This window comes from Etheostoma cragini, chromosome 15 (assembly GCF_013103735.1).
Source record: "Etheostoma cragini isolate CJK2018 chromosome 15, CSU_Ecrag_1.0, whole genome shotgun sequence".
NCBI classification, from domain to species: Eukaryota; Metazoa; Chordata; class Actinopteri; order Perciformes; family Percidae; genus Etheostoma; species Etheostoma cragini.
This window is the reverse complement of record NC_048421.1, coordinates 12060284-12080510: the sequence shown is the minus strand read 5'-3', so window position 1 is coordinate 12080510 and position 20227 is coordinate 12060284. Positions and strand designations below refer to the sequence as shown.

The 20227-nt window shown below is 41.2% G+C and overlaps 1 protein-coding gene and 1 long non-coding RNA gene across 5 annotated transcripts in view; one reads left to right on the top strand and one right to left on the bottom strand.

Annotated features, from left to right (window-relative positions):
- Positions 1-2717: 2717 nt before the first annotated feature.
- Positions 2718-20227, bottom strand: part of olfm2a (olfactomedin 2a) — a 45510-nt gene continuing 28000 nt past the window's right edge. For 2 of the 4 annotated variants that reach the window (XM_034894697.1, XM_034894698.1), the window contains exons 2-6: positions 14417-14566; positions 7844-7999; positions 5841-6060; positions 5362-5468; positions 3030-3704 (exon numbers count right to left, since the gene is read on the bottom strand). In XM_034894697.1, the coding sequence (XP_034750588.1) occupies positions 3030-3704; positions 5362-5468; positions 5841-6060; positions 7844-7999; positions 14417-14566 (1308 nt within the window). Of the gene's footprint in view, positions 3705-5361; positions 5469-5840; positions 6061-7843; positions 8000-14416; positions 14567-18492; positions 18512-20227 lie in introns of those variants that run through there. The other 2 variants (XM_034894699.1, XM_034894695.1) reach the window with 2 other exon arrangements.
- LOC117958365 lies at positions 8434-12173 on the top strand. The gene is made up of 3 exons (XR_004659703.1): positions 8434-8623; positions 11718-11819; positions 12081-12173. It is a non-coding gene; the product is annotated as an uncharacterized LOC117958365 (long non-coding RNA).

Sequence of the window (20227 nt, the reverse complement as noted above, 5' to 3'; positions counted from 1 at the left end):
ATACCAAGTACCTCCTTTGTTATTATTTAAAAGTTTATAAAACAATTTGCCATTTAAACGTTTGAATATGGTCAAAGTGTCCATACAATTAAATGCTTTGCAATGTTGTCAAGAGTTTACAATTCGCAATTTCATGGCATTGCATCCATAAAACCTTTGAGAGACATTCTGATGACAACACGCAGCAAGAGCTCTGATACACAGACAAGCCTGCAGTCTGTTCAGTCTTTTACAAAGGACAATTTTGCGGATATATCTCTAGTGATTTCTAGTGATTTGAGGCCCCTTGAATTACAACCTTTGCCATTTTCAATCCACTGTTTTTCTTACCCTCAGGATGATCTTGAGCAAAGAAGACACATAAGTGCTGTTGCTCCACAGCACGGATTCTGCACTGGAGATGATATATCCTGACACAGATAGGATGATAACACTACTCAAATGGGGCCATAATAATTTGATGCTATTTGTCATGTCCCCCAATCTTTTATGTTATTAACACTTTATTTGCTGGCCCTGGGCTCTGAGCATTAGTTGCCACAACAGCCCACTCACTGTTACCTACGGAGCTGTCGCTCGCCTCACAAATGCTGAAGCCGATGGTTATGCTGCTGGCAGCAAACACTCGCGGTAACTGATTATTTTGATGAAAAAAAGTTTACACAGCTTTTTTTTTGGCACTACTTGGTGATCGAATTGCATTTTTTGCAATTTCTCTCAGCATTATATGTATTTGCAAAAAATTAAGTGGAAGAGTGGCAATAACTAATTTTATTGTAACTAAACGCATTGTTTTTTACTGCTATGGAAAAAGTTCAAATGGATATCAAAAGACATAAATTTGTGTCCATTGTGGAGCCATTTAGTTGCAGGTTTTAGGTAAGTAGAATATATATACATCAATGGATAAGTCTTCCTTTTATATTTCTCACATTTCTAGTTTGCTGACTTTATTTTTGTTTTATCATAGATATTGCAGGACATATTGCATAGATATTATCTGTGTGCAGTCATTATTTCTGTTCCTGGAAAGTGTAGGTCCATTTTAACCAGTCATGCTTAGCATTAAATGCCTTTGTGTATTGGTGCATCTGTCAGCTGCAGACTTTAATGAAAGACGATCTGTGAAATAATAATAAGTAAGCTTCTGCCCTGTTTTATAATTGCCTGCACAATTAGGATTTGCAATTTTCTTAGCAGCTGGCAGGGCAGTCTGATCCTCCTTTTATTTTTTGTTTAGACAGTGGGGGAGCCGATACAGGATGCTGTGGTGGATCAGGATGACAATATTAACAGTCTTCCACTCTCATCTCAATGTTTACGTGAAACTTAAGTTTACTATGCAACTGATTACATTTACATCTACCTTTTTTTCATTATTGAAACTTTACAAAACGATTTTGGGCCTGTCAAGCCTGGCTCTATATGCCATTTCATGAGAATGGACTGGACAAAGATTTCACAGGTTTGAAAACTTCATTTTCCCTCTACAGTGCACTTTCAATAATGCACTCTTTCTGTACTGTATGCTGTATTGTTGCTTTAAATGTCAGCCATTCCCATGTATTAACCCATCAGGGTTCTCTTCAGCACAGCACTTTATTGATAGAAAGGTCATTCCGGATGAATAAGATCACCATGGTTACGCAAAAAAAGAAAAATGGAACCTCCTGTTTTATTGTGTCTTCTGTGTTCACCACAGACTCTTCAAAGAATGAATGCATCCTTAGAAGTCTTATCAATGCAAGGAGTAAATTGGCATTGACAACACAGTGCCAATGTGGCTTCAGAATAATTTACAGTAGCTAATAATAACAAAGATGCAATAAAAGGTTAGTTTAAGTCTTTCGTGTGAGCAATGTCCCACTGTAAGCCTTGTCTTTGAACATCTCTCTGCAGAGAGCACCTTAGGGGAGCTGTGCGACTAACAAGATTAAGACAGATTGGAGCTTGACATGCAACAGCAATTGTGAAGCCTCATTTCTCAAATGTAAATGCTCTTAGAAATGCTTTTACATTTCGTCTCTCCTTCCCTTTTTGTGCTTCTTGACCTTTCCCAGCACCACCTGCTCCTGCAGCTTTCATTTTCAGTTCACCATGAAACATAAAATGTAAGCTGTGGTTATTGCAGTTAAATTGAACACTTTAAGTATATTGAAGCATGCTGTTTTATTACACAGAAAACCTATGGCCTGGCTTTTTTTTAGATGGAAAAAAATGGATGGAATGTTTTCAAAGATAGGGTTTAATGCAGCGCTAGAGATTGACTAAGTATTCACATGCTGTCACCTCATTATTTTATGATTTGGCTGTGGTGGTAATAGCCACTCAGTAACACCAAATAGAAGCAATTATTCCATTGAAATAATGCCATTGGACATTTTAAAATGTGAAGTATTTTAGATATCATACTGAAAAACTGCTGCAATTTATTCTAAACACATTTTCGCTCTCAGATTGGATTTGGTGAGCAACAAGGAAGAAATACTTGCATGTCCCCTCATCCAAAAAGAAACAAAAGAAGCATTAAGCAAAACTAAAAAAAAGAAATGCGACACCTATTTATACCTTTTTAAGAAGAACCCACCTTGGGCGTGCACACATCAAAGTTTGAAGCCATGTTTTCACATCACAGAGTTTCTCCTTTGTTGTTCATCTCTCTGAGATACAGTAAAGGTCTACTTGAAATGAAAGTGACAATGAAATACAAAGTCATAAATGGTAAAGACTGATATTTATTTCTCATCACAACTAAAAAGAACCATGCTTACTCATCACAGAAAAAAGAATAAGAGAAGCGCTCAGTCTCTGTATCTTTACCGACCTTGCTGCCAGAGTGTTTTTTTTTTGAGAATGTGAATAATAGCACTCTATGAAGATTGAAATTCTTAAAAAAAAAATCCCAGCCTATGCCCATACACTGAAGCCCACCTAACCACACCACCCATAGCCCTACCCACCTCCACAGCTTATTTACCCTCCCCGGACAAAAATCACAGCATTATTTGAGTGGGTCAGTCTGAAGGCTCTTAGTCCCCAGAAGTCTTAATAACCTGGAACAATGTGACATTGTAGAGCACCTGGTGTCCGTTATTCCAGGTGTACAGGACCCTCTCCCTGGGGTTGTAGTCCATCATGGAGATGTGGGAGTATTGATTGTGGAAGGGGATGTCTGTGTACTCGTAGCTTGATGTGTTGGTGTAGTAGGCAAAGTAGATCTTGGCACCAGCCAGGTGGGAGTTGGTGACATAAAGTGTACCGCAGATCATGAAAGACTCTCCAGCGCTGCGCTTGGGAAAGCCCGTGTCCCAAGTCTGAAGAACTTCCAGACTCTGGGGCTCCAGACGGCTGATGACAATGTTTCCAGCATTAGGGATGGTGGTGTAAACAGCCCACAGTCCGTTCTCATCCGCCATCAGGTCGATGTCAGAGGAGCCACCCCAGGAGTAGGGGAAGGTGTTGTTATAGCCGGCCCCACTCAGGCTGCGCTGAACCAGCACACTTCGAGAACGGAAGTGGTACTTGATGATGATGTTGCTCTGGTACTTGTTGTAGTACAGTGAGCCGTTATAGACCACATGACCAGTGCCTGCCCAGGGGTGAGGCAGCAAGTGCTGCACAAAGTTCTGGCCCTTCATGAAATCATTCATCGTGCGGTATTCCAGGACACGCCGTCCCTTGAAGTAACCATCCATGGACCACACCTGTGGAGAGAAGAAAAATAAATTCCACTGGGAAGAGGAGATCAGACTGAAGGAGATAATGAGAAGATCTAGTGGTTACAGCAGTATATTGTTATACCTGATACACCTCTCTGCAAGAACATTGTGGGCAAACTTTTGTTATAGCTGGCGGCAATGCCCTGAGCAAAGTAAGTGTGTTGTTTGTATGTGCTGAATCTCTACTACTACAGTCTGAGTGAGTGTATGCCTTCATGTACATACTTGAATGTGTGTGCAGAACTATTGATCCCTCCTATGTGTGGCAAAGACATTACCTGCGCTTTGCAGTCAACCACTTCTCGTGCACCCTGGCCTTTCTAGTCCACATTTACAGAAAATCAATCCATTTAGCAGCTCTATCGTTTTCTTCAAGCACTCTCAGCGGATCTCTACACTGACATGGCCCCTCTCTGGCTGCTTCTTCCTTCTCATTTCCTCAATGCTTCTGCAGAGGCACAGTTCAGCCTTTAATTGATTCAATTAAACTGCAGTTGGCTAAGATATTCCTTTTTCCCTTAACATATCCAGGGAGCTTTGCTAATATGTAGCTCTCGTTCTTCTGATGTTCCACCCATTGTTTTTCTCCACTTTCTCTCTTTTCCTGCTCTTGCTTGCTTTCTTGATGTAGAATAGGCACTCTCCTGCAATAACAATTCCAGTGGGGCGAGAGATAATGTATGGGAGGAGTTGGGGGAGGCGAGGTATAGCATCTGAATCATGGAGAAGGGGAGATTATGGAACATTAGGCATTGTTTCTTCCCTGCCTGCTTAATGAGTCCCTAAAACTGAGCCACACCACTTTGTTAGCACCTCAGCAACAATGCCCCAAATATGATTATCATGATTGGTGAGGTTAGTGATGTGAAATTCTTGATGTCTCTGGCTATTAATACAATCAGTGATTGATCTAAATAGCCAAATGGGATCTGAGCAAGTAAGGTGATTAAAGACAAAGATCAGGACATTCAATCACAGAAACTGACCTTCTCTGTGGCAATATCTATTTAGTTATGATTCAGGGTGGGGATGGAAAAAGGCCATCGTAATCTCTCCCCTCAAACTTCATCAGTTTCCATTCCCCACTACGATTAATATTCCACTCTTTTCTCCATCACTTGTCTTTTTCCACCTGCTTATTACCATGTATCTGCCCAAACGAGACCACATGTCCTCTCTAATCAGCCAAAGCCATTACTATATCATCTGGGTCCAGAACATCTCAGCACACTCCTGGTAATTACATAGGTGATTTAGAAATCTTTAGCCCAAACAACTCATACATTTCTCCACTGATGATGAAGTGATTAATCAGGTGAAATTGCAGTGACAGAGGTAGACAGGGAAAAGGAAAAGGGATGCTATCCATCAGTTACTCAGCTTTGTGTCCCCATTTCTCTCCCTGTCTCTCCTCCTCCAGAGCTCACGAGGAGTCCTACTCAGGCAAAACAGTCAATCAGTCAATGAAGTACCAAGACAGCGTTGCTGTGACGGATATTTTATCCATTGAGAAGGGGACAGAGTTTATTTTTGACAATGACTTTGGTTCTACTTTATCCTCTATGTTTGTTGAACTATGAAGTAGGTAGCATGGGTTAAAGAGTTATAGTTCCGTGGTGAGCCTAGAAACAGAGGGACTTACTCTGTTGTCTGAGCTGGGGATCATGGTATCGGTCATCCAGGAGCCAAACCTTGACCCTGATGCACGTACTGTGATGGGATTACTGACTCCAGTCAGCTTTCCACAGCCTGGAGGTCAAAAAAGAGAAAGAGGTAAGATGCCATACAAATGTATGTACTCTATTTATTTATGTAAGACATAAACATGTACATACTGTGGCACTGCATACACACACACACACAAAATGAATGGATGGATTGACTGTTTTTTTTAGACATTTAGTATGCGATGATTCCAATATTGTCTTAGTTTCATTTTCTTGCATTTGTTTACCTACCCAGTTTTGCAAAGCACATAATAAAGATTATCTGGAGATAAATACGTATATATAAACGAGCAATTACTATTTTGAATTATTATCTCTCCGCATGAAGTCGTTTGCTTTATGCACACACTGAATGGAAGACAATCATTTTTTTGCATTTACATCTATCTTATACCTAGTTTCTGCATGCAGGAATGGAGTCTGGTCTCCAGCAGCAGGACTCTCTGGCGTAGCTCCTCATAATCATAGGCCCCCATCTCTTCTTGAATGGCCATCAGCACCAAGGACAGATTCCTCACCTCCTCCCGAAGACGCAGGATCATCTTGGCGTCTGTCTTGTACTGTTCCATCACTGGCAGCAGGGGCAGCAGCTGGGTCACCTTATCTTTCAACTCCTAAGATAGTAATCACAGAGAAAGACACATGGAAGACCAAAAAGGGGTGAAGAAGAGTAAACCATGGAAGAATGTTGGACAGGGTATGATGTCGACCATACTAGTCAGTACCGGGGATTGTGCGCAGAGGAGCTAGCCTTTTGATCTACAGTTGTTGCTTTTGGTACGTAGATCATCTCTCAAATCAGTAGCTCATATTGTAGCTGGTGCCTGTATTCATTATACAATTTATACTAAAATTGCACTAAGGAGTAATTTAGTGCCACATCATGTATTACTGACATTTCCGTTATTTATATTAAAATTGAATTTCTCTTTCTTTGGTTATATCTTAGAATACTGTACACATCACTTTCTATCTTAACATTAATGCCCTTTATAATTGAACTACTGTACATGTTCTTGCTTTTTTGTGTCTGTATTGATCACACTTCCACCCACTTCTTTGAGTTGTACAAGCTTCTTTTTTATGATCTGTCAGTAGATTAAATTCTATTTACAATCCTTTATGTGGATTAGAAAGCCACTTAATTCATTTGATTATTTTCAATCAGGCCAATTGCACTTCCTGTCTCAGCTGGTTCAGGTGATTTTTGCCTACATTAAGGAGCATGCATGACGCTGCAGGGTGTAAACTTGGTCTATGACTAATGTGTTTAGAAGGGAAAAGAACAATGTGTCCTTAGGTAGGAGTGCAAAAAGCAGCAGGAAAGCCAGGATGCCTGCTTGGAAACTAGAAGGCTCAGGAGAGAAATAGTTGTATCAATAAAGTGTGGCTGCCACAGGATGGGCTGTTTCCTCCTTGTTAAGGTTTATCGTAAATCTAGTGATGGAGCAGCTCTCAGCCCTGTAGCGCCACTTCATAAATCTAATTTTCCCCTTTTCAAGCCACGAAAATTTGGTCTCGTTAATCTCCCGCGCTCTGCCATTGGCAACTTTGAGCTGCACGCATTCATCAGCCAACCTGCTCTTGTCAAATCCTTTTTGTCTTTTTAAAGATTTTTTCTTTGCATTTTTTTTCTTTAAATTCAGACTAGTCCTGGGATATAATGCTTACTGCCCTGCATATTTAGTCATCTCTAGGCTTAACTGATGAATTTGATAATTTCACAAACATCTTTATTAGGTGCACTAGGCTCACTTTCATAGAAACAAAGCAAAACAGCACAGCCATTCATGCCTGTTGCTGCGCTGAGGCAGGGTCCCAGCGGTAAAGCACACTTAGCATTTATCAAGGCATCCTTTAATCAAACTATTTTATGGTCCATCTAATATCTGTAAGGGTGTGAGAAATGTAGAGAAAGCCAGGGCAAGACAGGATGCTGACAGAAAGACAAAAAGGCCCGCTGATAATGGCTGCTGAGTCTGAGCTTGTAGAGAGATAAGGTTGAGATAAATGTGAATATGTTATCTACGAGCAGAAACCAGAATGTTAAGTATATAGAGAAAGTGAGGCGGAGTTGGGAGGGAAAGGAGGAAAGGATGTAAAGAGAAGAATAGAGAAAAAAACACTTCTCTTCCAGGAGTTTAATAATTCAGGAGCATGTGAATTTGTTTACATTTCCTCTGCCCATGATTGAAATATTGTTTTGGAATTGAATTTGTGTACACGGCAGTCTATCAAGAGTCATATAAAACGTTATTGTGTGTGAAGAGCGAAAGAGACTGCAATGCATTCTGTTTGTGTGCACATGGAGAGCAATGCCCCATCTAACAGTATCTGAATTCACTTGGCGAATAATACACACACAAACTTTACAGAAGGTGACAGACAGCCAATTACCTGAAAGCCCTTTGGATTGAGACTCCGGGGATTTTCCGAGGCCACCTTCAGCTTTCCATCCACCACTTTCATTAGTCCCTCAGTGTTCCTTACATACTGTAGATCTCTGTACGTCCGAAGGTCCAGCACCTCCATTGACTGGCTAATGTTCTGAACCTGTCTCACACACAAACACAAACACACACACACACACACACACACACACACACACACACACACACACACACACACACTTTCAATATAACTCTTAAAGGAATAGATTGGATTTTTGACACAATCATCCACTCCTCATGCAGCTCTAGCTTGCAATTAGAGTTTAACTGATTAGTAGATTAACCGATTAGTTGATTACTCATTTAAGTACTTTAAGTAGCCTACTTTCCCCAAATGTGAAATATTTTCTCTGCCTTCTAAGCAAACTGAATCTCATTGTTTTTTTGGGGGGTATTGTTGGTTGGACAAACTTTCACTCCTAGTCTCTGTAGACCAAACGATGAATTGAGAAAGAAAATAGGTAAACTATTGAGAATGAAAAGAAAATGCTATGATAATGAGGGATAACGCAATCTTCACATCACATTTAGTGCAACATTACACTCCATGGAGTAAGAACATATAACTTAATAGCCTATCATTGCTAGAGGTAGGATAGAATCGTTTTCCAGACAGGGTCGGGTCATAAAAATAACGTTCTACGTTAGTGAACACTGGAAAATAATCAACAATCGACTAATGAGTGAGTGAGGAGCTTATTGGCGAATGTGTCCATCAAGTATTGAGGTAAGCTTTTCGTTGTTGAGCATGTTATGTTTGGAGGCTACAGTGCGGCACTGTGCTCAGGCTAAAGTGAATTAACAGCTGGAGAATGATGTACATGGCGGCATGCAAGCGTTTGTCATGAGTCAAGTCTGATGCAGCTTGAGCAATAAAGTGACGGTAACGGCACATTAGCCGCTACCAGAAAAACGCAACATAAATGGGCGAAAGTTGCAGACTGTTTGAAGCCACCTTTCTGAAGCTAAACTAGCTAGCATTAGCTATCTAGCTAACTTCATGGCGTTTCCGTTCTAGCTAGCCGCCTCTGGCGTTTCTCAACTCAGTAAACAGTAGTGGAAACTAGCTAGCTAGTACATTCACTAAGGTAACTAGGTTAACGTTAGGCTAGGCCTACTGTACATACAAGTAGGCTACTTGAGCTACTTACTTGAGCATTTACATTTCTACAGTCGTTACTTACTATTACTGCATTAACTTACAGAAGCAATTATTGCACTTTTTACTCAACTAGCTACATTTATCCCACAGCTTTAGTAAGCCTAGGTCTACTTGTTACTTGTAGACTCAGATTAACAACACAAAATATTATCAATAAAGAAATTGTGATATTGTTATATCACAGAATGTATAAATATAAATTAAACACAACACATTCATAAGTAAGGCAATAAAAGTCAACAGGTACCCAGTTAGGATATAAATATCCTGTCTCCCACAGCTATCAAAACAGAAGGGTAGCATGCAGTACCATAAAGACAGTGTACACAAGTTAAAAGATACTTAAGATGTAACGCAAACAGAATAAATCTCATCGGAGGTGCAAACATGCTGTCAAGTAGGTGTTTATTTAATCTCAGTTTTCAGTTTTGCACTATGTTTAAATTTTACTAAGTACTCTGCTTGCTCACAATTCAACAGCCCACTCTGTTGATGCATAACCAGCCTACTGTTTCATACACCCCCTCATCTGCTGCACGTTGCACTGGACTTGCCAGAAATCATCCGAACACTGACAAATGTTGCAGGGTTGTGGTGCATATAGGCGACTCATATGTCCAACTACCCACACCAACACCCACCCACAGAGAAGCGCACGCTAAAACTCTGAGCGCACAGAAGATATTTATTCAAATCCCTCCTTAACAAAAACAAAAACAGACCCAATTCTCAAAGGTCACAGTATGACATAAAGTCTGTTTAGCACCAAATGCCTTGCTTGCCTACACTTTGCCAGCCCACTCAATTAGTTTATGTTCAGCCTACAGTTTTCTAGGCCCAACTCATCTCCCACATGCTACATGAACTGGCCATGGAATATATGGTCAGAATATATTTTCATCACCAGTTAAAAACGTATTTGACAGCATTACAGATGGAATAGTTGGATGAATGTCTAACAGTAAACGGCTCCCCCAGCCTTGAGTCTAAACAAATGCAGTGTCACCATCCTCCTGGGCTGTGGTTGCAGTTGGGACTGTTCCATCCTCTGAGCCATGATAACTGAACACACACACACACACACACACACACACACACACACACACACACACACACACACACACACACACACACCAGGCATTTCACGCTTTCTTCTGGCCACATAATATTCTCCACACACATACTTTCCAGAATTCAATCAGTCACAGTTGTCCAGTGTAATTACTCACTTTGTACCAAATCCCAAAGTGATTGTGTGTAGTGTATACATGCCTGACTGTGCCCTCCCAATTCAATTTATCTGATCTTAACTTAGACAGTCCCATAGAGAGGTCAAAGGGGGATGAGGTCTTCTAAAGCGCTCTGAGCATTCTCACACCACTTTCCTTCAGGGTTAACTCTGCTCTGGATGGTATTTAGTCTGCCTTTGCTAAAAGCTGAATAGAAGCTTTTCCGCAAGGCTACTTTACATTCTTTGAAGAGAGGGCAGTTGTGTTAGTACAACCTTGGCTTTCTGTGTCCGGGAGAGCCTTTGTGGATCTGGTCTGCTCAAATAATTCCCACACATTATCTGGGTTCAAACGAGGATGTCTTAGCATGCATCGTGCTGTTAAGTGCACATACACAGACACGTAGTCTTAACTTGTGGCTTTCGCTTGTTTGTAGCTGAAATAGAGCTGACCCCAGGTGTCCTCATTAGGCTGTGCATGGACTGTTTTTGATGGGAACGCTTGGCTCTAATAACTGCTGTCTTATAAGCAGTGTGCATACAGAGTGAAGAAACAAAAACATACACCCACGCTGTGTAAATCAATCCAATACAAAAAAAGATATTTGCAAAGCTTATGATAGTCAGAGATTGACAGAGAGGTGATGATTTAACTCTTTGCTAATTTCTGAAGGCTTATGTCATGTCATTTATTGACATGCATTACAATGCAGCAACACAAACTAATTAATTAAACAAATAACATTATTCGCTTTTAAAGTAGTATTCATGTCTTTTTTAATTGTTTTTCTTCTAATTTTCTTTAAGATCTTATTGATTTTCACGGATAAATATGCTAATTTTGAAGAGGAGCAGATGGGTTTCACCTCATTTTCACCTGTATTGTATGTCTTCAGCCCCCCAAAAGTTGTTTCTCTCTGAAAGAAAGCTCATCGTATTTATAGTTAACAGGTTTACCGTTTAATGTTGAAAGCTCAGAAGTTCTTTCCCATGACGGAAAGTGAAAAAAACATGAACATGAAATAATGAACAGCTAATTACGTACCTTGAAATAAGAAAACATCATTATTACAGTATTACCTGAGAATGAGGACATTGTTAGGTAGACATCCACATACATCCACATATACAAAGCACATACTATACTGTTTTACTGTACTGCATACTGTAGCAGGAAAGTCAACTTGCATACAAGCTCTCTTATTATGAGCTACATGAGCAGCACTGACAATACTGGAAAGCACACACAGACATATTATGTGCCTTCAAACACATAATAGACTATACAGTATGTACTGTATTTTGATTATGCATATTTCAAAACATGCAGAAACCGTGTTCTTTACATACAGTATAAAACAAGTGCTATAAAGACACAGTACTTCTCTGTTGGCATTTTTTTGTTAAAGATTACCTTTATTTATAGGACAGATTAAGTCAGGAAAGAGGGAGAGAGAATGGGATGACAGCCGCAGGTCGTAACCAAACCCGCAACAACTGCAACAAGGACTGAGCGTCTGCACACTCAACCAGGTGAGCTTCCCAGGCACCCTTTAAAATGTGTTTGTTAGTGGATTTTGTCTGTACGAATGTGTGCTTGAAACAGCAGCAGACAGAGACTGTCAGGGGAAATGGCAAACGTCAGTGAGAATGAATGCAATATGTGAATTCATATGTCTCACTGATCCATGAGGATCTCAGGGCCAATCCAGCATCTTAGTTTACCCCCATCTCATCTCACAAGAGAACTTCAGTGTCATTCTTACCCACTGTTTTCTACATTTTTGCTCCCAGGCTCCCAGGATCCACCCTCTCATTCACCAGTTCGCTGGTGTGGAGCGTCCACAAGAACAACTCTGCCGTGAATGAGCTGCCACGGCCCATCAAGTAAGAGAAAGCTGTTTATTATTTCTTAGGTTTGTATTGTGTAGTTTGGAAAAGACGGAATGGAAAGATGCCAATCAGCAAACCACCAATTAATGCAGTTGCAGATCTTAGAGTCAACAAGCAGTCGTGGATCCCTGCCTTTACTCTTACTTCTGTTCTGTGTTTGTCGGTGTGTTTCTTCACTAGCCATCAGCAGGAAATTAAATTTGCATGCACTGCACTGTAGAGGCGGTCAATAATGTTGTAAGTAAAACATAGATTTATTGTCTGGTTGCTGAAACAGTGTAGTCTGCTTCAGGGTTACGTTGTGCACATGTTTTTGTATGACATATGTATTTGCTTTTCATACTTGACACGAGTGTTCACAAAAAAAGCGTTGACTAAAGCTTAAAGTCTTAGGCACAATTAATCAGATTCTAATCACAATCACAATTTTGGCTTCCCACAATCAAATTTGCACAATCAAGCAATATTTTAAAATACGTCATTCCGTTCATAGAACGCTCTGTTTTTTTTGGCAAACCTACCACTCCGTAAACCACTGTCTGATCATGTGCCAGTCAGTTGTTCCCTTCACCGCACAGCTTAGTTTCTAGATGTAGACAGTCACAGAGGACAGAGTAACGTGAGGAAGATTCCATGACAGATAGCAGTTGGTCATACGTCGGTCAAAAGGTTTACCAGTTTACCAGTAAACGCAACATTTTGTCCCGTCCGTGTTGTTTTTCAGACAACAGCAGTGACTAGTGCTAGTTAGTGTCTGTTAGCTCACAGGGCTCTTTACTAGGTCGCACCGGTGCGCCTAAAGTTCTCGCATCTGCTGCTTCTCCACAAATGAAACATTGTTGTTTATATTGATATGGTTTAATTTTGCGTTACATGACCCATTTCTTCTGTAAAGCCGTGCCTGTGTTTGGATCTCTTCTCTTACTCTCCGTGCAGCCCGGGTCCACACTTCTGACATTTGTCCACAGTTTTAATTGTTGTTAACACAGCTGTATATTGTTAAGTATGAGAGGCAAACCTGTTATTTGTATCAGTGTTTCCGCTGGTAATTCTGCTATTGCGGGAACCACGGGCTTGGTAGAAGTAATAGCGTGTGAGACGGAGCCTGCTGGACCCGGATGAGAGATGTGACCCATGGCCAGAATATCATAGTTCATAAAAATGCAGCGCAGTGACTATACAGACATTTCATACACACAACGTGTGTAACTCTGCTGACCCGCCATTCAACCCGTGCTGGACCCAATCATAATGAGTCAGCCGTCTCTCTGTGAGTACGTCCATCGCACTCCTTCATACTAACTACTTAAAATATATATATCCTAGGCTATTTATTTCAGATAATTTGAAATGTGATGCAGCTGTATGTATGTACAACATACAACTTCAACATAAAAGTAATGTAGCACAAAATGGATGTGAAAGCAGTTATAAATAGCCTATGTGACAATAACATTAGTTTTGGTTGAAATCAAGAAACAATCATGATAAATAATTGTGATCTCAATTTTGATCAAACTAATCGAGATTATCATTTCAGCCATAATTGTGCAGCCCTAGTACGTGGGAGACACAAACCTATACCAGACTCTACGTTGTAGCCTGATGCGCACCTCTCAAAAATGTAACTACACGTTGCGGCGACATACCTATCACTTGGTAGTATTGCATTTCCCCAAACTCATTTCCTGGTTCTCCTTCTCCATAAGCAACATGAAATTAAAGAGAGGGTTAACTTTTTCTGCTACAGATTTGCCACTTTGGTAAAAAAAAAGCACTCTAGAGTCACTACTCGCTCTGGAGCTAATCACTGTCACTCTCACGTCTCCCTCGCTCTATCACCCACCCAAGTAAAAACATCAGGCCACTTACGTATGTTTCGGCTAAAGCTCTGCGATGAGCCTCCGCACAGACGTAAATCAAGCTTCATATTTTTCACTTGGAGGACTACAGAATGAGCACAAGTCTGAATAAACAGATTCAGTGTGCAGCATGTGGGTACGTTTAGGACATTTCTCTTATTAAGGCACTTTAAGCAGCTCTAATGCTCAAAAAAGAAAAATTCAAGCAACAATAACAGTCTTCTGATTGGCGCCATAATACTCTGCATGACTGCTCAACTGCAGGGTAAAGGAAGTAAAACTGTTCACTTCCTCATCCTATATGACAGACGGCGCCAGGCACGAGCGCGGTTAACAATCGTGTCTCAAAGTGAGTGTGTTATTGACAGCTGTCACCTTCTCCATGAGCTGGCGAAGTTGCCTGCTGCGTGGGTCGCGGTTACACATGTTCTGGGTTGGCGCGACCACGGTACAGATACACTTCCCATCTGCGTCCTGTGCCGAGCTGTAGATCTGCCAGCCCTCCTCTGGGCTTGGGTACAGAGCCTGCAGAAACATGGAAACATATATATCTTAGACCAAGAGAAGACACTGGTTGTTTCTGTCTGCCGTTGTTTATCTATGTTGCTAAAATGCATGAGTTCAGACAAGATATTTTATTCTGCTGGACCGTATCACCAGTAATCTGAAAAGTAGTCCTCCCTTATGAAACATTTCTAAACTAATAGATCTGTCTAACACTTGAAAGTGTTGTAGAAAGTGTTTGGAGAAAAGAAAGACTCTTTAATACATTCCATATTGTGATTAGTTGTGCCCATTCTGTCACCTAACGTTAGCTGCAAAGTCATCATTTCTCCATTGCAGTCTCTTTTTGTCTTTCAACCCTGTCAAAAGTTACTGTTTCCCAAAGGCAATTAATGGCAATTGATCTCTCCAACTACTCAATATTGTAGTCAACAGTCAGAGAGAGAAAGTGAAGCCAGAGATTGACAGACAGGAGAAGGCAGATAGAGTTGGGGGATAGAACAGTCAGAGGGAGAAAATAAGCAGAAATGGGTACAGATTAAGATAAGACAAAGAACATCGGTGGAAAATACACAAAGGGATGAAAAACACAATGGCATGACAGAGATAGAGTAAGAGCTTGATGGAGGATGAAGAAAGACAAAGACGAATGGTAAGAGAATGGGGGTTTCAAAGAGAAGAGGAAAAGGGAGGGATCAGTCTGTGTCAAAGCAGAGCATCTAATAAGTTTGGACCCAGAGAGGAAATGGAGCTGGTTGGGATCGATAGTGTAGCCCCGTAACCAGTGGTGGAGGGGTGAGGATGAAAGGTGGATGTCTCTCTCTGACTAATCCAATCAAAAGTAGTGCTGTGTGCTCGCAAGCACGTGCACATGTATACACAGTTTACGCAAAGGCCGTCGCCAGCACGACCCGTTCATTCATGCTGCACCTACACACGCCTATAAAGCAAAATGTAATGAGGGCAGGAGCAGCCATTTTAGTGATAAAATTAAAGACCCATCCACTTAAGTGGAAGGAAAAGGCTGGAAATAAAATCTTGTGGCTGGGCTCGCTGCCACTCTCCTGCTTTCCTCTGAGCAGTGTTGTGTAGTGCTCTCGTCTGCTTGGGTCGGGGGGATCAGATTAAAATGTCTTGGGGGACAGGGGGACTGTGTGATTGGAGTGTAAAGTAGCAACCACCCTGAAAGCCAATGTGCTCACTGTCACATCTCGTCACTCCTGCCAATCCCTCGGCAGCCCACCCCCTCTCTCCCTTTCCTCTCCTGCACTCACTGCCTCTCCCTCTTCTTCCCTCACTCTCTCAGAATGAGTGGATTTTAAATCGGACTTACTTCAATTTACTTGAATTGCGGCCAACAGACTATAGCTACGTGAGGCACTTAAATGTGCTGTCATGTCAGCCATGACAGTGGAATCATAATTTTTTTTTTTTATTTGATCTATTTCATTATTTATTTAGTAGACTTTCTAGACTCTATGAATTTAATTGGCACTAAGGAAGGAGTAATATTCTATTCACATTTCTATTTCTATTCATACAGTATTACCTACATACCTCAATGATATTTCCGTATGACAGAGTGAATCACGGTGGAACTTATTGGCACTCTTCCTAAAGTTTTATTCTATTATTCTTAATATTTTTACATATTTGTGAGTCAGTGTGCAGCCAATTTCTGTAGTGACTCCAGTCTTCACAGCAGAGCCTCCTTCAACGTCTTTCAACTGCATCTGACTGTCTATTTCGTTCTGCCATTGCCTGAAGGGGAGACTCTTTTCCTCTGTCTCGGCTGCTCCGCCCGCATATCACTCACTGTCAGGACTTCTGATTCATTTCAACATGTGTGTTTGAGTGTGTGAGTAATCATGTGTTTTATGTCTGTTAGCATTAATGTGTGTATCTGTACATATCTGCCGGTGTACAAGAAGAGCACATACAGTATACGTGTATTCTTACATAAAGTAGTTACATGATGGAATTCTTACAGAATTTTAACAATGAATTCATTTGGACAGGCATTTTAAACTGCAGCTCCACTACTGACCGACTACTACTAGACCGAGAGGGTTCATTTGGAAATTCCTGCAGCTGTTTGCAGGATTACTGCAGGACTGTAGAAGAGCATATGTAATGAGGACTGCGATACTGTGGACGTGTTTAAGATATGGTGTCCGACACCACAGTGTGGCACACCGGCCTGTTACAGTTGATATCCTGTGGTGGTAACAGTTGGAGGTTAGCTTGCCTCAAACAGCAGAATCCACTTATGTTACTCACTCTAAGGGTACATGCAGCCTCCTGCATACAATTAAGTTGCCTTTTACATGTGGGGGCTCTCTGCCTATGCACCAGATATTCACTTTTGGTTAGGAAGTGTTCTTGCAAAGGGATGCAAGTGGGAATCAATATTTCATACTGCTATCAGCCTGAAATTGAGCCAAAGTTTGTGTCACACAGATTTTTTTTAATGATATGTTACATAGTGGGCAGTAATAAGCAATACATTAAAAATTAAACATAGTAATATTGGAGGCATGTCAGCTCCATTATCATAATACTTTCTTCATTTTCCAACATGTTTAAACTCATGCTGTGCTCCTCATGTTCTTTTTCCCTAGCCAGGGAGTTTTTACAGCATCACATCTCCTCCCCTCTTCATTAATGTTTCATAAATGCTGGGCTGAAATTAAGAGCTTATTTGAATCAGTTCCAATTTCATTACAACCCACCTATCCATTCGGCACCAACTTCCCCATTCTCATCACAGTGGCAGTTTTGAGAGCAGCAGGGAAGAGGTAATTCTTAAATGCAAATGTTGCTTTGTCCCTATGTGGTTTTTGCCTGAGCTGTTGCAAGGCGATATATCAGCTCTCATATGCAACTGATCTCAGGGTGCAAATTTGAATAGGTTTTTGAAACACTGGTTAAATGTAAATATGACTGAACCTCCTCTCTGCAGCAAAGAGTGGGTCATTGACATTGGTTCATTTAACATATTAAGCACACCATGCAGCCTATCAAATATCTCATTAGTGCTAGAAAAACCACTTCCTCAGTATCTAATGTTATACAGAATAATATTCAGGGTGAGCAGAGTGAAATTGATGTTTGCATATTGCAAGCAGGTCAGGCCTCAGATAACATGACTCAATATCATCGTCATTCAATCAGTGGCGGTTAGCTGGGGGCACCTCAGGTCTGGGGGATAATCCTCTCCTCCCAGACGCAGGTGGTGGTGTCAGGAGAGAGGAGGTTTTCAGTTCACTGTCCCAGAAATCCACCCATTAGATGGGAGGAATAAAATAGAATGTGTAAGTGACAGATTTTAAGCTTTCACAGTCATGGCCGCCATAGAAAAAAGCCCATTAATAAGACAGCAGCAATGAAAACGACAGGAAACGAAAGGGATGAAACAATCTATTGGGTTTGCTCACTAATGTGAAAATTTCTCTTTACGAATTTGGCCCGTCTTTTGCACCACCTCAAAATTTCCTTGTTCCCATGACATCACATGTGCTGGCCTAGGCATATGAAGTCCCACCATCCACTGCTGGCATATCTTCTAACCATAACTTCCTCTTTTCCCCAAGTAAAAAACGATTTGAGATAGAGTTACTGATAGGCGGAAAAGAAAGAGTTGTGGTTTTAGAAAGGCTGACGAGGAAGAGAGGGATGGCTCTAATTTCATCAAGCTTCGTTCAAATGCTGCCCAGTTACAATGCTGAATGACAACTTTAGTTAAATCCCTGCTGAGTGAGGGATAGAGGAGATAAGATCAGAGGATGTGGCCATCACTAAGCTAAAAGCAGTAACCAAATGTGATTCACACTTTCCTCCTCTTCCCCTGTACACCGGAGTAAGTAGAGATCAGATTCATGTCAGATATGTGTAGTTTTGAGGCAAGTATTATGAAAACTAACTAACTAACCACCTCATGTTATTACCTGAGCACATCCTCAAAGTGCAAAGGCGCTCTCAACCCTTTAGTAATTAACAAAGTTCAGAGGGATCATCCAATTAGACATCCGAGCTGGTGGTTTCGCTGTCTAGAGTTGCAGGATGAACTTCCTCTGGCATTTCATTTGACCGACTCTGGAGCTGGCTGCTGTAAAGTCAAAGCTAAATGAGATCATAAATCTACAGCTCCTTACTTCATGAGCATGAAGGGAAGTCTATAACAACTTTCATAAGCAACACACAGAAGGGGCAAACAGGAAGTTCTAAACCAGAGATATGGGAGAGAGCTGACTGCTACACTATGAACTGAGCTTGCCATCACATGAGAAAACTGCAACGCCACTGGGGACGGACAGTGTAAGAAGAAGAGAACTAAGATAAAGTTGCTTTGAGAGAAAGTAATAAGCATTTTAAGAAAACTAGAGGCGTGAAGGATAGATAGTCAGAGACAAAGGGTAACAAATGAACGTGCTACCGATGTTATCCATCTCTTTCCTTTGTTTCCATCCCAACTTTGTTAATCCAAGTTCTACAGCTTCACTTTGTTTTCCACTCTCTCTCCCTCAGCAGAATTAGGTTCGATGCCAGTCATTAACTTCTCTTAAATGCTTGTCCCCAGGCAGAAAAGTAGAAACATCTGTCCCTGCTACACAGAGCTCACTATCTATATACTATGGCCAAACAATCAGACCTCATTTTTCACATTTGCTGGGTATTGCTTTAATTGGCCGTGCAAATACACACTCCCACTCTTCAAATGAACAATCAGTCAATCCTTAATGCAGAGGCCAGCTGCTGGGCTTTAAAATAAAATTCAATGAAGACTCCTAGTGAAGTCCCTGGTCTCTCCTGTGCCCAAGGAAAACCGATTACCACGATCAACACACCATGGTTGCCAGTCGATAATATGACTCATAAACTTATCATGCCCCTCTCCCTGCTGCTTCCTTTTTCCTCCCTACTGCCTCGCACTCCCTCCCACTCCATCACTACCGTGACTGCCACTCCTACTGCGTGGTGTCCTGCTCGCTTTCCATCTGCAGCTCACTCATTCCAATCCGGATCATACTAAAATGATGCGTCAAGCACTTTTTTTAAGTGGGGGGGGGTGCTTAGGAGAACTATTGGAGAAGTGAGAGAAAATTACACTCACCCCTGCTCAGCGCTTACAAGCCACAACTTGATACTTTTTGGAACAGGCTGCTAGTGTCATGCCAGGTGCCCTGGTGGTGTAATGCATTTGGCATCCACTCTGTTAGACGCTACAAGATAGCTCTATAGAGAGCTATCTTAATAGAGGGGGGAGACGAGAGTCGCAGGGTAGCAAGTGAGAGAAAACATTGAACAAACTGTTAGAACAGTCAGTGGTTCAATGGACGAAATATGGTTTGCAGAAGCATGTGATTTACAAAATCATCAAATTGCTTTTGAATGGCAAAGCAATGATTCAGGCTTAAATTCAGTTGGATTGAAATTACACTCATTATTGCAAATGAACCATGTCAAAAGTCTGATTATGAGCCCAACTTTAGAGTATGGGATGAATACCGCTTTGTACACAGGCTGCAACACAATTAGCACAGGTATCAAAACTTTTTGAACTGATATTTCAAGATTTTATTTTATTGTCGTCAATTTCCCTGGTTGTCGTCAATTTCCCTGGTGGAGGTCGCTGAGGTAGTCAAACAACTCCACAGCGGCAAAGCCCCAGGGATTGATGAG